We start from the raw sequence: 19,011 nt of genomic DNA on the forward strand, positions 1-19,011 counted from the left end.
GTCGAGAAGATCCCCTGGAGGAAGGCATGGTAACCCACTCCAGTATTGTTGCCTGGAGAATCCCATGGACAGAGGACCCTGGCAGGCTATAGTCCGTGGGGTTACAGAGTCAGACATGACTGAAGCGACTTAGTACGCACATTTACTCCCATAACCTTGCATTTATTGAGATACCCTTTGGTACAATATCTTAGTGCAAACATAGCTGGTATCTATTTAGACCCGTGATTTCCAAACCTGGCTGTGTATAAAAATGACCTGGAAAATCAGATTCCTGAGCTTATCCTCAGCAGATTCTCCCTCAGTCTGGGATGGATCTCTCAAAACTGTAATTTTAAAGAGCTCCTTACATCAATCAATGCACTGGCAGCTATGGGAACCACTGGTAAAGGATGACATGGGAGTGTGTTTTGTGGGTACAGATATCTAAATATTGAAATGCATATGTATTTGGATCTCCTGTATCATTTTCTCTTTGTCTTTATATCCAATGATGCTCTTTAAAGAAAAGGAAACAAGTCTTCTTACTCATAGTAAACATTTTGCTCAGAGTACACGCACTAGATAAATATTATTTGGTGGCTTTGAAAGATGAAAAAAAAAGGCTAAGTTGTCTTAAAAGCAGTGAGGAGACATCATAAATGATAGATGAATAGTAATTGAAAATACCAAACACTAAATATTTGCAAAGTAGTTAAGTATTTCTGACCTGGAACCAGAATGGTAATAGCTGTCTGTACCGCCTTTCGGATGATACTGTCTAAAGCAAACATCCAGTGTGGCTTGATGTTATGATTCCGAAGAACTTTATTGACCTGGAGAAAAAGAGTGATATATGGTTTATTTTCATATTTAATTGCAAATAACCTAGCTGATACATGCATTCAGATGATATTCTACCAACAATAATAACTAAAAGGTTTCTTCACTCTGAATTGTGAATAATTTATTTATGTCACCAGAAAACAAACGAAAAATTGCCACTTCAAAATGAAGTTTGGTGCTTCCCATGTAAGCAAGTGAGATATACCACTTCAATGAAAGGCAATCTAGTTAAATGGGAATGTTGCCTCTTTGGGACTCAGTATCTGCAGCTTCTGCCTTTTATGATGTCAACAGATTGGATGGTGGAAGTGATAAAGGAAGGGAAAAAAAAAAAGAGTCCCACTCCAGTACTCTTGCCTGGAGAATCCCATGGACAGAGGAGCCTGGCAGGCTACAGTCCATGAGGTCGCAAAAGGCTGGACATGAATTAAGTGACTCAGCACACACCCATGCATTGAGACTATGTATTTCCTTTTTATGCTTAAATGTTATGGCTGCTGTTCAACACAACCAAGCACTTCAGCACAATGTGATGACTTGAAAGTGCCAGTCACCGCTTAAAGGGGGAACCTGAGAACACACGTGCTGCCTACAGACCTGCCACAGCGTGCGCCTTGTTTTCCACCCCACAATGGCTTATATTTTTTTTTAAAGGGGAATAAACTGCTGAACTATTCCAGACAATCTGTTTACGTTAAAAATCTTTGTTGTAAGACTATCTTTTTAAAGTGACTCGTAACGTTTCACTTATTTACACAGACATTGACACAGATATATGCATTACCTTTCTTTTTAAACATTATGGTAAAATATGCATTCCATCAAATCTACCATCTTAACTATTTTTAAGTGTACAGCTAAAGTGGCATTTTTAAGTGGCATCAAGTACGTTGGCACTGTTGTGCTAGTGTGAAATGAAACATTTTCTGCTGTATCAGTGGGCAAGAAATGTCACCGCCGTCAGCAATTTCAGGCCTCCTAATATGAATGAGGGCTCCCAAAACTGTGATCCAGCAGATGCCACCCCCCCCAACCATGGCAATTGCTGGTGGAGAGAAGAGATGGGATGCCAGAAGCAGCCATCCACCATACCTGCCACCCCTTATGGTAAAAAAGGAATTAAGGATGTAAAGCATCTAGAAACAGATTTGGCCTCTGATAGCTGAGGTGCGGAGAAGGCAATGGCACCCTACTCCAGTACTCTTGCCTGGAAAATCCTACGGACCGAGGAGCCTGGAAGGCTGCAGTCCATGGGGTCGCCAAGAGTTGGGCATGACTGAGCGACTTTACTTTCACTTTTCACTTTCCTGCATTGGAGAAGGAAATGGCAACCCACTCCAGCGTTCTTGCCTGGAGAATCCCAGGGACGGAGGAGCCTGGTGGGCTGCCGTCTCTGGGGTCACACAGAGTCGGACACGACTAAAGTGACATAGCAGCAGCAGCAGCAGCTGAGGTGCCTGTGAAAGGAATGAATTCAGAGAGCCCAGAGGCTTGCCTCTTTCCCTACATAGAAAACACTAAATTTCTTAGCTTGATATCTGGTTTTCCTTACTATTTAACAATAATCTTTGATGTTCAGGTTGCTTGCCCCCTTTGCTGCAAACTTTTATATAGCCTGACTCCCTCTCCTGCCTCCTCTGAGCAGATTTCACAGAGCTACTGAGAGGCTGTCCCCTGGGCTCGGAGTCCTTAACATTCCCACCAAATAAAGTAACTCTCTACTTTCAGGTTGTGGCTCATTTTTTAGTTAACACTATCATCACCATCACTCATCTCCAGAACTCTTTCATCCTGCAAAACCGAAACGCTACACCCATTAAACAATGACTCCCCCCGTCCTCTCCTCCCCGTCCCTGACAACCACCATTCTACTTCCCGTTTATGAATATGACTATTCTAAGTGTCTCACACAATCAAAATCATGCAGTCTTTTTGTGTCTGGCTCATTTCACTTAGTGTTATGTGTCAAACTTCGTTCCTTTTTCAGGTTGATAATATTCCATTGTATGGCTAAGCCATTACCTTTTTATAAATGACTTTTATCATAAGGCTAAGAGAGGTTTATTCAAAATTTGGTTTAACTCCACTAATTTCTGGTTGACATGGGTCTTCAAGAAAAGACGCTCTTTTTCCCAACAGGACTCTGACTAGAGATCTTAGAGGAAGCTGGGGAGAAGGTGACCTAGCTGCAATCTCACACCAGAAGCTAGAGTGCCAGTGGCTCATTCCTGCCCTTGATCATCTTCATCAAAAACCCCCAGTGTAGATGGCTGTCTGTCTGCGGAATTCCTCAGAGTGGTTGTTCCCAAGGAAGTGGGCTATTGCTAGGTTCCCACTTGTTCTAGGAAATCCCTTCAGAATGATTTTGTCCTGGCACTTTCTTAAAGGACTCGCCTGATTATTTGACTAATGTGGGTACAACATTTAGTAACTAATACTCTTTCTCTCAAGGGTCCCAAAGAGAAAATGGAGGAGGGGTCCTCTATCACCATGACCAGCTCCTCACAGCCCCTCATTAAACAGTATATTACATCCAGGCCATTCTTTGGGTTCGTTCCCATCCTGGACAGTGCAAGTCCATCCTGGACACCTCTAGTCAGAGCAAGAGCAGGTGTGTGTGTGTGTGTGTGTGTGTGAGACTCGGTCTGTGGCCCAGGATTACAACTAACCCACTCTCAATCTGAACTCTACTTGCCTATCTGCTTTCCAGCCTCTAGACTGGAAGCCAAATGTGTGAGCAAGCTGCAAACTCACTAAGTTATTTGATTCTATTTGCAGCTGGCTGGGGTTCCCTAGTTACAGAGAAAGTGTGCCTTCAGTATTATATTAGTGACAGGCCTGGCCAGTTGCTCTCATTTGCCATGACGTCAATTGAGTCAGGAGTGTTGCCCTGCCTACGATATAGCATAAGACTGAGCAGCTTGCACAGAGTTCCAGGGAATACAAGGTCACTGAAGGATTACAATTTAGTTTTAAATCAGGGATCTTTTGATACACCAAAGGCAACTGTCAAGACATCTTCTAGGTAGGAGCAATAAACTCATTAGGACTGAGTCAATTTGGAGAATTTACCTAAAATGATGCAAAGTGCTTCCCTAATCACATGGCCGGCACCTTGGGAACTCTCTTATTTCTGTCTCCCGCAGTCAGTTGTAAGGGCTTCTGGGAGGGACTTCAGGCTTTTTTTGGTACAAGTTCCACAGGCAAGTCTCATTCAAGGATATCACATATGGTTTGAATCAGGCTTCTGGAAAACTGGCTTCAAGTTTGTGTTGCATAGCAACTCACTATGAGAGCGAGAAACTGTCAGTGATCTCTCACCAGAGCCTGTGAATTAATTTTTATCCAATGATGCCCTGTGCTCTAAAGTATATTTTTGGCTAGGGAGTAGTGAATATTTATTAAACAAGTATGTTTAAAATGTTCTGTTTGGAAAACAGAGCAAGGGGGAAAAAATTTGATCATTCTGATCATTCTCATCTGTATGGTTACATTTTTCCGAGTGACCACTAGATGGCACTTTTCATATATAATAGAAAGCGCAGGACTAAAGAGTGCTCTGTTGCTAAAATCATCAAAATAAATAGTGACCAACTACATGATTTCATAAGAACAAAGTGCAGCCATGGGAGATGTGTGTGAGTGTTGTTATTTTCCACGGTGTTCCATTTTATGTGTATCTAACCTGGGGGAGACACTAGATTATATAACAAAGCTAGTGCTTCGAGGCACACAGACAGGCAACTTACTCATGTTCTAAAGAGAAAAGAATTCATTACAATGATTAAATAAAGAAAAGGCAACAGAGCTTATGTTTTTATCCTATTTTTCTGACTAATTTTAGCTGGAGTGTCTGGGGAAACAGGGGCGAAACATCATACTCACAGCATCTTGAAAACCAAAGAGCACCACCTGGACCTGACTGATTCCGTGGCTGTCGAAGTCCAGCTCCAGCTTCAGCTTGGACAGGGTGGTGGCTATGATCTTCCGGTCTGTGGACCTCACAAATTCTCTGAGGCTTGTGACCAGAGTTGTGATGTGTTCCCATTTTAGTTTAGGTTCTTCAGCCCCCTGTGAATAGTAACCAACAGTCAGTCAGTCAGATATTTCTGTACTGGATGTATCAGCCATGGGCCTGTCACCCTCACAGCCCCTGTTGCGAAGAACTGAACTTTTTTATACATAGTATCAATGGCTCCCTGCTCAGCGGGACTTTTTTATACATAGTATCAATGGCTCCCTGCTAAGCGGGAACAGCCATATTTGAACTATGGCTTCTCCCCCTGCAAAAAAAAAGAAAGGAAAGGGAAGACCTTGGGAAGGAAAGAAACCCATCACATATACTGTCCAACAGCCGTGATGTAGTCAGATGGACAAACAGGGACGGGCAGAGGCTGTGAGATTCCACTTTCAGACATTTTGATTGGGAGCTAAGGAGAGATTCAGGCAAAGAGCCATAGGATTTCAGGCTCAAAGTCTGCCCAGAGAGAGAAGTCATAAAACAGAGTGAGAGTACATTGAGTTATAAGGAAGCACAAGAAAGAGTAGAGAATGACGACTGGTAGAGAAAGAAGTAGATGGAAATGGGTACCAACAGCAACCAAGCCAGAGAAGCACAGACTGCGGGACCTGAAGGCCTTGGAATTACACTCCAGTTTCTGTCTCTGTGAGGCTCCGAGAGACGCTGTGGTTGAACTCAACCTGAGAATCCATGTGTCTGCCTACATGTCCTTCAAGTGCCCTTGAAAACACATCAATTCTTTGTAATCAAAAGCAGCTAGCATAAATTGTCTATTTTATACATAGTATCAACAGGGTATATGTTTCAGTCCCCATCTCCCAATTCATACCACCCTGCCTACCCCCTCAGTATCCACACATTTGTTCTCTAGCTCTGTCTCTCTTTCTGCTTTGCAAATAAGGTCGTCTATATCACTTTTCTAGATATATTCATTAATATATGATATTAGTTTTTCTGACCTACTTCACTCATGGAATCCTAAATGGGAGGGAAACTCAAAACGAAGGGGATATATGTACACGTGGGCTTCCCAGGTGGCACAGTAGTAAAGAGTCCCCCTGCCTATGCAAGAGATGCAAGAGAATTGGGTTTGATCCCTGGGTTGGGAAGATCCCCTTGAGTAGGAAATGACAACTCACCCCAGTATTCTTGCCTGGAGAATCTCATAGACAGAGGAGCCTGGTGGGCTACAGTCCATGGGGTCACAAAGAATCAGACACGACTGAGCATGCACATGTATGTATAAGTTCAGTTCAGTTCAGTTCAGTCGCTCAGTCGTGTCCAACTCTTAAGCTGATTAATTCTGCCGTGCAGTAGAAGCTAACATAAGACTGCAAAGCAACTGTATTCCAATAAAAATTAACTAACAATAAAAACATATAAAACACTTTGCTATTAAAAGGAGCTTGCTTCAAACTTTATCCTGGAAACCATTGTTTACACACCAATAAGGCAATCAGTAATAAGAATGGACCAAATGGATGACTTCACATATTAAAAACTAAATATTTAAACAAATTTCCTTCCTCAAGTTGAACTTCTACTTTGAGCAAGAAATGTTATTACTTAAAGGAAACATAGTAGAATGCTATTGATCCTCATTTAGGAAAGAAAGGGATTTTTATTATCCTCATTTCTATCTCGTATATTTTGTTACTACATCATTAAAATTAAATTCCTCAACTGGGCTTTGAAAATGACAATTTCTAGGAGTCTGTTAAAATAAAAGAGAAATGCCCCATTAAGTTTGTTCTCTCAATCTATTTTCATTTGGGAGCTCCCTCTCATGTTTATGCTTTGATGAGAAAAGATTATATTGAACAGCTTGAAAGCTATCATTAAGGGAATATTTGAAAATAAGACAGGGAACAATTATAAACTTTGTTTCTTTTCTTGCCACAAACTAAATTACACTCAAAGTAAAGATTCACAGGCAATATCATAAAAACATGAAAATATGTTCGAGAAGAAAAATGTATGCTATTTAGAAATTGGAAGCTTATCTTAGTGAAAAATCAGTTACATGTTTGCCAGCAGTTTAAACAGCAAACATTTTTTAGACATTTGCTTTGTTTTCACAACAGAAAAGCATGCTTCTGCTGGTTTTTTGATGTCACTGTCCCTGATCTACAAAGGAACACTATCTACCCTGGGAAATATTTTTCATCTGGGGAATTTCATCACCTACATAATGGTCATAATAATGGTTGTATCTGTTCTCAAGCCTGCCTCCCTATGTGTACTCATTAACATGCCTTTATGAACAAGCATCTTAGGTTATCAGGTGAGACTGATTCAGTATCAGAAGGTAGCATCTGACAGTGTGCCTTTCCTGAACACTCAAGAGGACCATCCTAGATTCTCTGGCAAAGGGGCTCTGCCTTCTTTGTCCTTAAACTCCTTCAAAGTGATGAGTGGATTTCAGAAGGATGTTACAGATTGAAAGTGCTTTCATGGGCCACTTTGAGGATCCACACTTCAGTCTTGTCATAAAGGGGCAGGCTTAAATGTAAAGATGTATCTAGAAATATTTAATACAATGAAAATACATTTCCATCTGGTCATAGAAAAAAATCAGATACTAGATAACTGCTTGATAATGATGATATCAACAATAATAGTTAACATTTATGGAATACTCCCTATTATTGTCTCAATGATTCATAATCTTAGTTACTCCCCATAGCAACCCTTTGCTACAGTGACTAACCCCATTGTTTCCTCAATTTTATGGATTAGGAAATTCAGCCTCAGAGAGGTTAACTCACTTGCTCAAATTGCATAGCCTTTAAGTGGTAGAATCAGGCCTCAGAGTCAAGTTGAGGCTGAACCCAAGCTCCTAATCATTACCTTCTACTGCCTCAATTAGCTGTCTGAACCAGCAGTAAACCTGGGTGGGGACCTGCTCTATTGCAAGATCACCACGAGATGCCCCAGGAAAGGATTCACAGCGTGTGCAGCAGTCACCATCAGCAGGACCCTATCTCTCACTTGACAATTCTGGATTTACTAAGCAACTGTGACCAGCAGTTTCTGGTCAGAATCATACTGGTGACTTCATACTGGTGCACTGAGGCAAGCCCTCTGACAGTCGCTTTTAAGCTTTTCTTTCCTTTTTTAGAGAACATTCAAGCATTCTTAAATCACTAGGAAGTCACAAACACTTGAATAGGATTGAAGTGAAGTGAAGTGAAGTGAAGTTGCTCAGTAGTGTCCGACTCTTTGCGACCCCATGGACTGTAGCCTACCAGGCTCCTCCCATGGGATTTTCCAGGCAAGAGTACTGGAGTGGGTTGCCATTTCCTTCTCCAGAGGATTTTCCCCACCCAGGGATCGAACCCAGGTCTCCCGCATTGGAGGCAGACGCTATACTGTCTGAGCCACCAGGGAAGCCTTGAATAGGATTAACCAACTCCAAAACTTAGGAATTTCAGCACAGTCATGGAAGCAGTCTCCTTCTAGGCTCTCTGCTGAGGGCTGAGACCATGACATGAATCAAGGCAGACAAAGAAAACCCCCAAACAAGCAGACACTTTTCTGTATTAGGAAAGCACACCCACAGGGGATGATTATGAGATCTAAGCAATCACTGGGTTCTGTGTACTGACCTAAATCAGAAGCCTACATGCCACAGTGGCTACTGGTGATTCCTTCTCCCAAACCCAAACCCCATCCCCTTCCCTGCTGCCTGTTTCTCCCAGGACATGTCACCCTTTGGCGTAGAGGGAGGGAGAGCAGTATAGCAGGAGGGAGAGCCAGACTGCCTGGGTCCAAATCCCAACTCCATCACTTAATGCTCTGTGGCTTCTGTGAATTATTCAGCACCTCTGTGCCTCCTCTGTGCAAAATGAGGAGACTCACAGAACTACTGCTGCAGGACTGTGGTCACAGGAATTGAGTGAGTAGAGACACAGGAACTACTAAGAACAATATCTGGCCCATAGAAAGCATTTGCTATTATTACTATATATTTGTGTTTCCCTGGCATCTCAGATGGTAAAGAATCCACCTGCAACATCGGAGACCTGGGTTCAATCCCTGGGCTGGGAAGTTCCCCTGGAGAAGGGCATGGCAACCCACTCCAGTATTCTTGCCTGGAGAATCCCCATGGACAGAGGAGCTTGGCAGGCTACAGTCCATGGGGTTGCAAAGAGTTGGACATGACTGAGCGACTAAGCACATACACATATTATATATTTAACATAGATAGTAACATATATGTAACATACATAGTATATAATAACATTTAACTATATATTTAACTACTATATATTCAACTATGTGCTTACTATATTTTTATTGCTTTTCTTGCTCCACAAGAATGTCAGCTTCAATGGGATGCATCTATTTTTCCCCATTTTGTTCACTCTAGTGTCCTAGCATACCCAGCACATAGATGGGGGGATGCCTGGCATCTAGATGCTCAGTAAATATTTGTTGAATGAATGGCCTCCAATTACTGCACAGTTGCTCCTTCTATCTAAACTTGGTTCTGCTTCTTTATCTTACACTGTCTGATTCTCAGTCCTTGAATGACCACAGTGAGCAGATGGAAAAGCACAAGTGACAGCTACGGGTTCCAAACTACTCCCATCTCAGCCACATCCCCAGATTCCTTTCTGGTATTCTCAGCACTTATTCCACTTCCAATTCAGAACTTGGCTGTCCCTCACCCAGGGCACCTCCTTTCAGGGCCTCAGAGTCCCTGCTTACTCCATGCAGCTTCCCTTCAGGACTCAAGTCAGAAGTTTTCCTAGAACACATAGATGTCAGTTCTCCCTGTACCCAGAGACCCTGATGACACACACATGGTGTTTCAGCTCCTCTTATGGAATCTAAAGACGTGAATATTAGAGAATTCCTAAGGTGATGGAACCAGCAGAGAAACTTTGAGGGCTTCTCAAGATAAAGACAAGGGACTATATGGCAAGAGCCAAGAAAGAGACAGCCTGGCTTCATTTACATTCCAATAAAAGCTGAGACCAGGTAAAGTACTGGACTGAGATGGAAACTTGATCCGATCCTTCCAGCTTCACCCTTTTTGTAGCTATTCTAGGACAGAAGGGAGGAGAGAAATTACATGTCACGATGGTAATCATGGAAGACAGGTGGTTGCCACAGGTGCTGAAGTAGGTTCACAAGTCCCTGACACCCACAGAACTAAAAGAGGATGCAAGTGTCATGTCTGGGCCAAGTATGTCTGGGGAGTTTTATACTCCAGAGGAGGCCTGAGCCTCAGCTCCAGGCAAGCAGGAATCACTTGCAGTGTAGAGGTGGTGGAAACCCTGTTTCTACTAGGACAGAGTTGGGAGGGGATTCGTCCTCATTTCTATAAGCAGAATCCCAGGGAATACACTTTTCCAGGTATTAGGGATAAAACTGTGTCATTTCTCCCATCCCTCAATTCATGTGTTGAAGTCCTAACCCCTCAAGGTGACTGTATTTGGAGACAGGGTATTTAGGAGATAACTAAGGTTGAGATCATAAGGGTGGGGCCCTAATCCAACAGGATTAGTGCTCTTGTAAGACAAAGAAGAGGCACACAGAGAAAAAAGGGCAGGTGAGAACACAGAAAGAAAGTGGCCACCTGAAAGCCTAGAAGAGAGGCCTCAGGAGAAACCAAAGCTACCAACACCTCAGTTTTAGATTTTCAGCTTCCAGAACCGTGAGAGAGAAAAATTTCCTGTTGTTCAAGCTACTGAGTCTAAGGTATTTTGTTACAGCAGCTCAGCAAACAAATACACCAGGGAACAGAGTTTGCCCAACTTTTTTTTTTTGTAGCATGTATGGCCTCTTACCACCGTAGATAATTTACTTACTATTGCCTATCTCCCTATACTTGACTGGAGCCCTCCAAGCACAGGGGTCTCTATTGAGTAAGTGAGGTTTCCCAAATGCTCAGAGGAGCCAGTGGCAGGTGGCCTCATGCTAATGGCGGGTAGCAATTCACATGTCTCAGTGGATGTTTACTGTCTAAATGAATAAATGAAAGAACGGTGAAAAAGATTTGCAGGGACCCACCAGAACTTCACCAACATTTTGCTTCTGACTTAAAAAGAAGTGAAAAGTCAAAGTGTCAGTTGCTCAATTGTGTCTGACTCCTTGCAGTTCCACGGACTGGAGCCCACCAGGCTCCTCTGTCCAAGTAATTCTCCAGGCAAGAATACTGGAGTGGGTTCCCATTTCCCTCTCCTGGGGACTGTCCCAACCCAGGGACTGAACCAGGTCTCCAACATTGCAGGTGGATTCTTTACCATCTGAGCCACCAGGGAAGCCTGACGTAAAAACAGCTTATGTTCTAAAACACAGTTTCTGTATTAGGGATTCTGCCTACCCACCATGGTATGTTTGTTTTATCATCAGGAGGTGGAAACTTCTTCATGTCTTCACATCATCTGAGACAGTTCCAGGTGGATTTCTCTGGTGGTCCAGTGGCTAGGACTCCACCTTCCGGTGCACGGGACGTGGGTTCAATCCCTGGTTGGGTAACTAAAATTCCACATGCTGAGGGGCAACTAAACCCATGTGCCACAACTAGAGAAAAAGGCCCCAGCGCCACAACAAAGAGTCAGCACAGTCCAAAAAAAAAAGTCAATTAAGCACTTTTACCTGAGCCAAGGATTCCATTAAGTTTCTCACAACCTTGTCCTGGTCTTCCGTCAGAATCCTGTGAAGCGTGGCTCGTCTCTCACTGTCCTTCCTCAGCATAAAGAATCCAGAATCTTTTTCTTCTGGAGAAGGTGGAGCACTGTGGTCTTCAAAATTTTCATCAGGGATGCTGCAATAATTTAGGCAGCACATATTACCATCTCCATGATCAAATGACACCCAACATACGTCCCTCACCCAAACTAAGTCAGGTCTTTACCCCAGAAACAACGTCCGTATGCCTTTGACATCCTTTTCTCCACAGGACTTGGCTCTTGTTTTGAAAGAGAAGGGGTCCACCTTTAACTCTGTGTCGGGGGAAACTGAGCCATACTCGCTGCTGCTGCTCGTGTCCTCCACCAGGACTGGCACTGGCAAGGAGATACTCCTGAGGTACTCTGCGTGTCACAAGAGGGGGAATGAGATGAGTAAGGCTTCTAGAAACGTGCACACACCAACACGAGACAGCAAGGCTACTTGTCAAGTGTCTCGTTCCAGTGAGCAGCCAAACTATGCAACATAAGGGGCTGGTCTTGGGACCATGGTTCCTCAGAGTAATCCATGCAGGGAGTCGGCGAGGAAAAGGCCTCCTAGGCCCTGAAAGAACTATCTCAGGGGTGTGAAACTGGAGGAAGCACCAGGCCCAGCAGTTCTGGGTTCTCAGGCCTTTGTTTTTATTGTCCACCTATTAAAGAGTTTAGGAGCTTCCCAGGTGGTTCAGTGCTAAACGATCTGCTTGCCAATGTGGGAGATGCAAGAGATACGGGTTCGATTCCTGGGTGGGGAAGATCCCCTGGAGAAGGGCATGGCAACCCACCCCAGTATTCTTGCCTGGAGAATCCCATGGACAGAGGAGCCTGGCAGGCTATAGTCCAAAGACTTAGACACGACTGAGCACACACATACCCACTAGAATTTAGGAAGGTCATTTGTGAGGCTTAGTTTTTCACATGTGTGAAATAAAGGACCAGATTCATAACTAATAAACTGTGCTCCTTAGAAGTTTAAGATCCACCTAGTTCTCAGGGCTGCCTTGGTGGGGTGAGTGGGTAGATTTCTGTGATCCTAGAACATAGGTTCTAACCCTGTTTTACCTAACACAAATATGCTCCTTCAGTCATATATCAGAGCTCTGCTTCAGTTCAGTTCAGTCATTCAGTGTCTGACTGAGTCAGACCACGTGGACTATAGCACACCAGGCCTCCCTGTCCATCACCAACTCCCGGAGCTTGCTCAAACTCATGTCCAGCAACTCAGTGATGCCATCCAACCATCTTACCCTCTGTTTTCCCCTTCTCCCCCTGCCTTCAATCTTTCCATTACGGTCTTTTCCAATGATCAGTTCTTCACATCAGGTGGCCAAAGTATCAGAGCTTCAGCTTCAGCATCAGTCCTTCCAATGAATATTCAGGACTGATTTCTTTTAGGATTGACTGGTTTCATCTCCTTGCAGTCCAATTTGTTAACATTAGGAATTCAGTTCAGTTCAGTCGCTCAGTTGTGTCTGACTCCTTGCGACCCCATGGACTGCAGCACACCAGGCTTCCCTGTCCATCACCAACTCCAGGAGCTTACTTAAACTCAAGTCCATAGAGTTGGTGATGGCATCCAACCATCTCATCCTCTGTCTCCCCTTCTCCTCCCATCTTCAATCTTTCCCAGCATCAGGGTCTTTTCCAGTGAGTTAGTTCTTCGAGTCAGGTGGCCAAATTATTGGAGTTTCAGCTTCAGCATTAGTCCTTCCAATGAATATTCAGGACTGATTTCCTTAAGGGTTGATTGGTTGGATCTCCTTGAAGTTCAAGGGACTCTCAAGAGTCTTCTTCAACACTGTTCAAAAGCATCAATTCTTCAGCACTCAGCTTTCTTTATAGTCCAATTCTCATATCCATACATGACTACTGGAAAAACCATAGCTTTGACTAGATAGACCTTTGTTGGCAAAGTAATGTCTCTGCTTTTTATAAGCTGTCTAGGTTGGTCATAGTTTTTCTTCCAAGGAGCAAGCATCTTTTAATTTCATGGCTGCAGTCACCATCTGCAGTGATTTTGGAGGCCCTCAAAATAAAGTCATTCACTGTTTCCATTGCTTCCTCATCTATTTGCCATGAAGTGATGGGACCAGATGCCATGATCTAAGTTTTCGGAATGATGAGTTTTACGCCAACTTTTTCGCTCTCCTCTTTCATTTTCATCAAGAGGCTCTTTAGTTCTTCACTTTCTGCCACAAGGGTGGTGTCATCTGCATATCTGAGGTTATTGATATTTCTCCTGGCAATCTTGATTCCAGCTTGGGCTTCATCCAGCCTGGCATTTCGCATGATGTACTCTGCATATAAGTTAAATAAGCAGGGTGACAATATACAGCCGTGACGTACTCCTTTCCTGGTCTGGAACCAGTCTGTTGTTACATGTCTGGTTCTAACTGTTGTTTTTTGACCTGCATACAGGTTTTTCAGGAGGCAGGTCAGGTGGTCTGGTATTCCCATCTCTTTCAGAATTTTCCACAGTTTGTTGTGATCCACACAGTCAAAGCCTTTGGCATAGTCAATAAAGCAGAAGTAAATGTTTTTCTGGAACTCTCTTCCTTTTTTGATGATCCAGTGGATGTTGGGAAATTGATCTCTGGTTCCTCTGCCTTTTCTAAAACCAGCTTGAACATCTGGAATTTCACAGTCCATGTACTGTTGAAGCCTGGCTTGGAGAATTTTGAGCATTACTTTGCTAGCATGTGAGATGAGTGCAATTGTGCAGTAGTTTGAACATTCTTTGGCATTGCCTTTCTTTGGGATTGGAATGAAAACTGACCTTTTCCAGTCCTGTGGCCTCTGCCGAGTTTTCCAACTTTGCTGGCATATTGAGTGCAGCACTTTCACAGCATCATCTTTTAGGATTTGAAATAGCTCAACTGGAATTCCATCACCTCCACTAGCTTTGTTCGTAGTGATGCTTTCTAAGGCCCACTTGACTTCACATTCCAGGATGTCTGGCTCTAGGTGAGTGACCACACCATCATGGTTATCTGGGTCATGAAGATCTTTTTTATATAGTTCTTCTGTGTATTCTTGCCACCTCTTCTTAATATCTTCTGCTTCTGTTAGTCCATACCATTTCTGTCCTTTATTGTATCCATCTTTGCATGAAACATTCCCTGGTATCTCTAATTATCTTGAAGAGATCTCTAGTCTTTCCCATTCTATTGTTTTCCTCTATTTATTTGCAGTAATCACTGAGGAAGGCTTTCTTATCTCTCCTTGCTATTCTTTGGAACTCTGCATTCAAATGGGTATATCTTTCCTTTTCTCCTTCGCCTTTAGCTTCTCTTCTTTTCTCAACTATTTGTAAGGCCTCCTCAGACAACCATTCTGCCTTTTTGCATTTCTTTTTCTTGGAGATGGTCTTGATCACTGTCTCCTGTACAATGTCATGAACCTCCATCCATAGTTCTTCAGGCACTCTATCAGATCTAATCCCTCGAATCTATTTGTCATTTTAAGCTCTGCTTCAGGATTCATAATTTTTTAAAAAGCAGTTCTTTGCTAAACACATATTTTGGAAACCAATAGAACAGATGACCTCTTAGGTCTTTCCCAGTTCTCAGATGTTATAATTCTATAACAAACATAAGCTTTTATTTTATTTTGATGGAGTCTGAACTGACACAATAGGAGGTACCTAGTTTTCATCAAACTCTGGTTTGAAAATAAGTAATTTTTGTCAGAAACATCTCTATCAAGCAGATCAATGTCTCAGGCCAAGGAGGCAGAACAGAATGGGATGAGTCACTGCAAATAAAAAAAAAATCCAGAGAACTGTGGAGGCCTGGGAGATGTTCTGAGGGAGGAAGATAGGGAGTTTTTAGGGAAAGAATAGGGGACTTCTGGACTGTGGTCTACAATACAAAACAAGCCACTGGGCATGGGCAGGCCAGAGCAAGAAGAGCCCCGCAGTAACAGTCATAATAACCACCTTAAGGCAGTTGCTAAGCATCTCACACGTGTGACTGTATTTTAATTGTCACAAAGCCCCATGGGCAGTTTGTCTAACTGAACTCACTGGACAGATGAAGTGACTAAGGTTAAGTCATTTCCAGGGTCACCTAGTTAAGGCATGAACCCAGCTCTGACTCCAATGCCCATGCTCTTTTTGCTGACTCTACAAAATCTTAAGATTCAAAAATACCTTAAGTAAAAGACTCTAAAGCCAGAGCTGAGTCCCAAATGCTCTTGAGTCACCCTGAGTGCAGAGTGGGGAGGGTGTGTGGGAAAGGTGACAGAGCGGTCAGCAGATGGACACCTTCCATCTCAGGCTCGCTCTAAGGCACATGCTCACCGAGAGGGCTTGTGGGCAGAACTGTCGGCTTAAATTCCCTCTCACTAGTTGTCTCTTGCCAAGTGTGTATAGTTGAGTTCACATAATTTAAATGTACGCGTGATGAGACTCTGCTTCCTGCAACAAAAACCTACCCATGTGGAAGGGATGAAGCAATCATGGATTGAGCTTCTGGGCATGGCTCCAGCTTCTTTTGGTATATATTTTTTATTTTGTTTTCAGAAGCAAATCTGTGCAGTAGGTATTGTTCCCAGCACAGAATGCCTGATGAAACAAGTAAACTGCTGCGTTGTCATGTTTTTAGAAAGTGGCTCAGTTGGCATCAGAATTGGCTTCCGCCTAAGTGCAAAGTGAATCGACGTCTGCTGGAGTCCAAAGTCAGGGCCCATTTTATGACATCAAAAACCAGCTGACGGGGAGGCTGCTGAGTGCCCCGGGGTCCTCCTTGTGAAATGTAGTAACTGTGGAGAAGGGAGGAAAAGAGGGGCTTCTCTTCACAGAGTTCTTCTTGACTCTAGGAATTGAGGGGGGAAAACTGGAGAGGCTGTGGCCAAGAAACCCCGATTACCAGGATTCTTCTCTGGCCTGACTGGCTTTGAGGCACCTAAGGAACCTGCAAAACTCTACCCCCAGCCAGTGGAAGAACGCACAGGGCACTCACAAGGAACACTGAACCCCATGTCTATTTGATCAACAACTCATCCAACTTAGGAAAATCCCAAATCCTGGTCATTTCTTTCCTATGCCTTGAAATGCATCACTTGATCTTCCTAGAGCAGAAAACCTTCCTAGTTATGATCTGCAAAGCCTAATACTGAAAATCAAAAACACATCTAGTCCTGACCAGCTAAAATCAGAGGAAAATAGGACACCAAAGATGACAGGGAAAGGTGTCCGGCACTGAAATTTTCCACAAGGAAAGAGTTAGGTGGCCAGCTAGCTCTCAGATAAGAAAGCACGTGTGCATGCTAAGTCGCTTCAGTTGTGTCCAACTCTTTGTAACCTCCTCTGTCTATGGGCTTCTCCAGGAAAGAATACTGCAGTGGGTTGCCATGCGCTCCTCCAGGGGATCTTCCCGACTCAGGGACGGAACCCACATCTCTTTCGTCTCTTGCATTGGCAGGGGGTTCTTTACCGCTAGCACCACCTGGGAAATCCCTAAGAAAGCATGGACTCCTCTCAAATTGAAGATTTCAAAACAGAGTCACCATCCTGCATTTAGGAAGGAACAAAAGAAGCCTGTCTTATGAGGGAGAAAGTTGAGAGGTTTCTGAAAGAATGAATCCAGCCAGACTTGCAACCACACATCCTTTGTACCCAGGAGCCCCTACCCTTACCCCATGTAAGCAAAGAGCAGAGGATGAAGCTCCTCGATAGGAAATCTAGAGCTTATTTCATGATGTACCAAGCTTCAGCCCAAAGGACAACATAAAAATAAACTCACCATTCGATCCAGCTGAAAGAGCTGTGAAAAGAAAAGTAAACACAGCAAAATAAGCATGCATTTGGTTATTAAACCAAGAAATCAACAAAAAGTGAAGTGAATGCTGGAAATGGGATTGATGTCCTTTCCAAACATTCATTCTGCCCATCTCATCCCACATAGACACCAAAAATGCTAACAACAAGTGAATCACTTATTTTATTCCTTTCTGAAATGAGTTATAGAAATTATTGCAAAAAGCCAATTTATATTTTTACAGTGCTATTTTATTATAACTGGAAATCTCTTTCTTTTTTTTCTTTTTTTTGGGGGGGGTGGTGGTTAATTATTTGGAATGATAGTCTCTAAAAGGCAATTGGTGTTTTGGACAATCTAAAATTAAAAGAATATATTATCCAGATGGTTTGGAAGTTTAACAGTTCTCCAATAGCCCTGTAGTCAATCAATGGTAATTTGGAGTTTCAGTTTGAAAAAACTACCTTCTACCCCTCTGTACTTTAATCTTTGTATCAGCAATGCTAATATATAGATGCTGATATACTAATCCCCTACATCCATGTGATGGAAGATTATTACGTGTGAGGCCCTAGTATTTGTGAAATTGATGCTAACACAGCTTCTAGATGCCAGTTTTCGGTGATACCTTTAAACAAATTAGCTCACCTCTGGAAAAATCTTCCATTTTGAAAACATTAGTATTTAGAGACTCTGACCTATACCCCCTTTGATGCAACCACATACCTGAAAGCTTAGGTTGTGTCTTTTTCTTTTTGCTTGAAACTTTTAAGAACTCATCTATAAGCAAGTCGTTAGCACAGTCTCTCTTGTCAGGGTCTGGTTCGAAACACTTCAATATGAACGCCTTGGCCTCTGCTGACATGGACTCTGGGATCTCTGGGTGGACTTTAAACATCCCCACCTAAGACACAACACAACACGGCTTCTGAATAACCATTTCATCCCATCCCATAACTTGGTCACCCAATGAGACAAGCTCCTTTATCAAATACTACAAATGTGTGTCTTTTTTTAAAATGAGACAGGACCTTTTTTCTGTATGTTATGGAAAGTTTTCAGTGTTTTTGTAATTTTGTAACTTTATCAATGACATAAGCACAGTAATTAGCTTAAGATATTAGACAGTGCTGCTGCTGCTACTGCTAAGTTGCTTCAGTAGTGTCCGACTCTGCAACCCCATAGACGGCAGCCTACCAAGCTCCTCCATCCCTGGGATTCTTCAGGCAAGAACACTGGAGTGGGTTGCCATTTCCTTCTCCAATGCATGAAAGTGAAAAGTGAAAGTGAAGTCACTCAGTCGTGTCTGACTCTTCGCGATCACGTGGACTGCAGCCTACCAGGCTTCTCTGTCCATGGGACTCTTCAGGCAAGAGTACTGGAGTGGGGTGCCATTGCCTTCTCCAGTAGACAGCGCTATGAAATAATAATTCAGTCCTCAGAACTTCGTGCTTGATTTTTTTCATTTATGAGATCTCATTGAGTCCTCCTAGCAACCCAGTGGATTAAATATGATCCCAGTTACAGCAATGAGAAAAATGAGGCTCACAGGGGTGAGGTTACATGATTATGAAAGGGCAGAGCTGGGATTTTGAACCTTCATTTGTTTGTCTTAAAGACTGTGTTGTTTCTCCTGTACCATGATTTGTGAATGTTTTTCCCTGTCTCAAATTGCCTACGTTAAAAGAGATATTTAAAAATACTTAAAATTAAACAAACACTGTTT

At 43.0% G+C, this 19,011-nt stretch overlaps 1 protein-coding gene across 1 annotated transcript in view; it reads right to left on the reverse strand.

Moving 5' to 3' along the window:
• The window catches only part of MAP3K5 (mitogen-activated protein kinase kinase kinase 5), a 228,197-nt gene that overhangs the window by 22,086 nt on the left and 187,100 nt on the right, over positions 1-19,011 (reverse strand). Inside the window, exons 20-25 of the mRNA XM_040239312.1 lie at positions 18,012-18,189; positions 17,271-17,291; positions 11,715-11,892; positions 11,456-11,624; positions 4,711-4,896; positions 710-815 (exon numbers count right to left, since the gene is read on the reverse strand). Of these exons, the coding sequence (XP_040095246.1) occupies positions 710-815; positions 4,711-4,896; positions 11,456-11,624; positions 11,715-11,892; positions 17,271-17,291; positions 18,012-18,189 (838 nt within the window). The remainder of the gene's footprint in view (positions 1-709; positions 816-4,710; positions 4,897-11,455; positions 11,625-11,714; positions 11,893-17,270; positions 17,292-18,011; positions 18,190-19,011) is intronic.

This window comes from Oryx dammah, unplaced genomic scaffold, assembly GCF_014754425.2.
Source record: "Oryx dammah isolate SB20612 unplaced genomic scaffold, SCBI_Odam_1.1 HiC_scaffold_4, whole genome shotgun sequence".
Lineage (NCBI taxonomy): Eukaryota > Metazoa > Chordata > Mammalia > Artiodactyla > Bovidae > Oryx > Oryx dammah.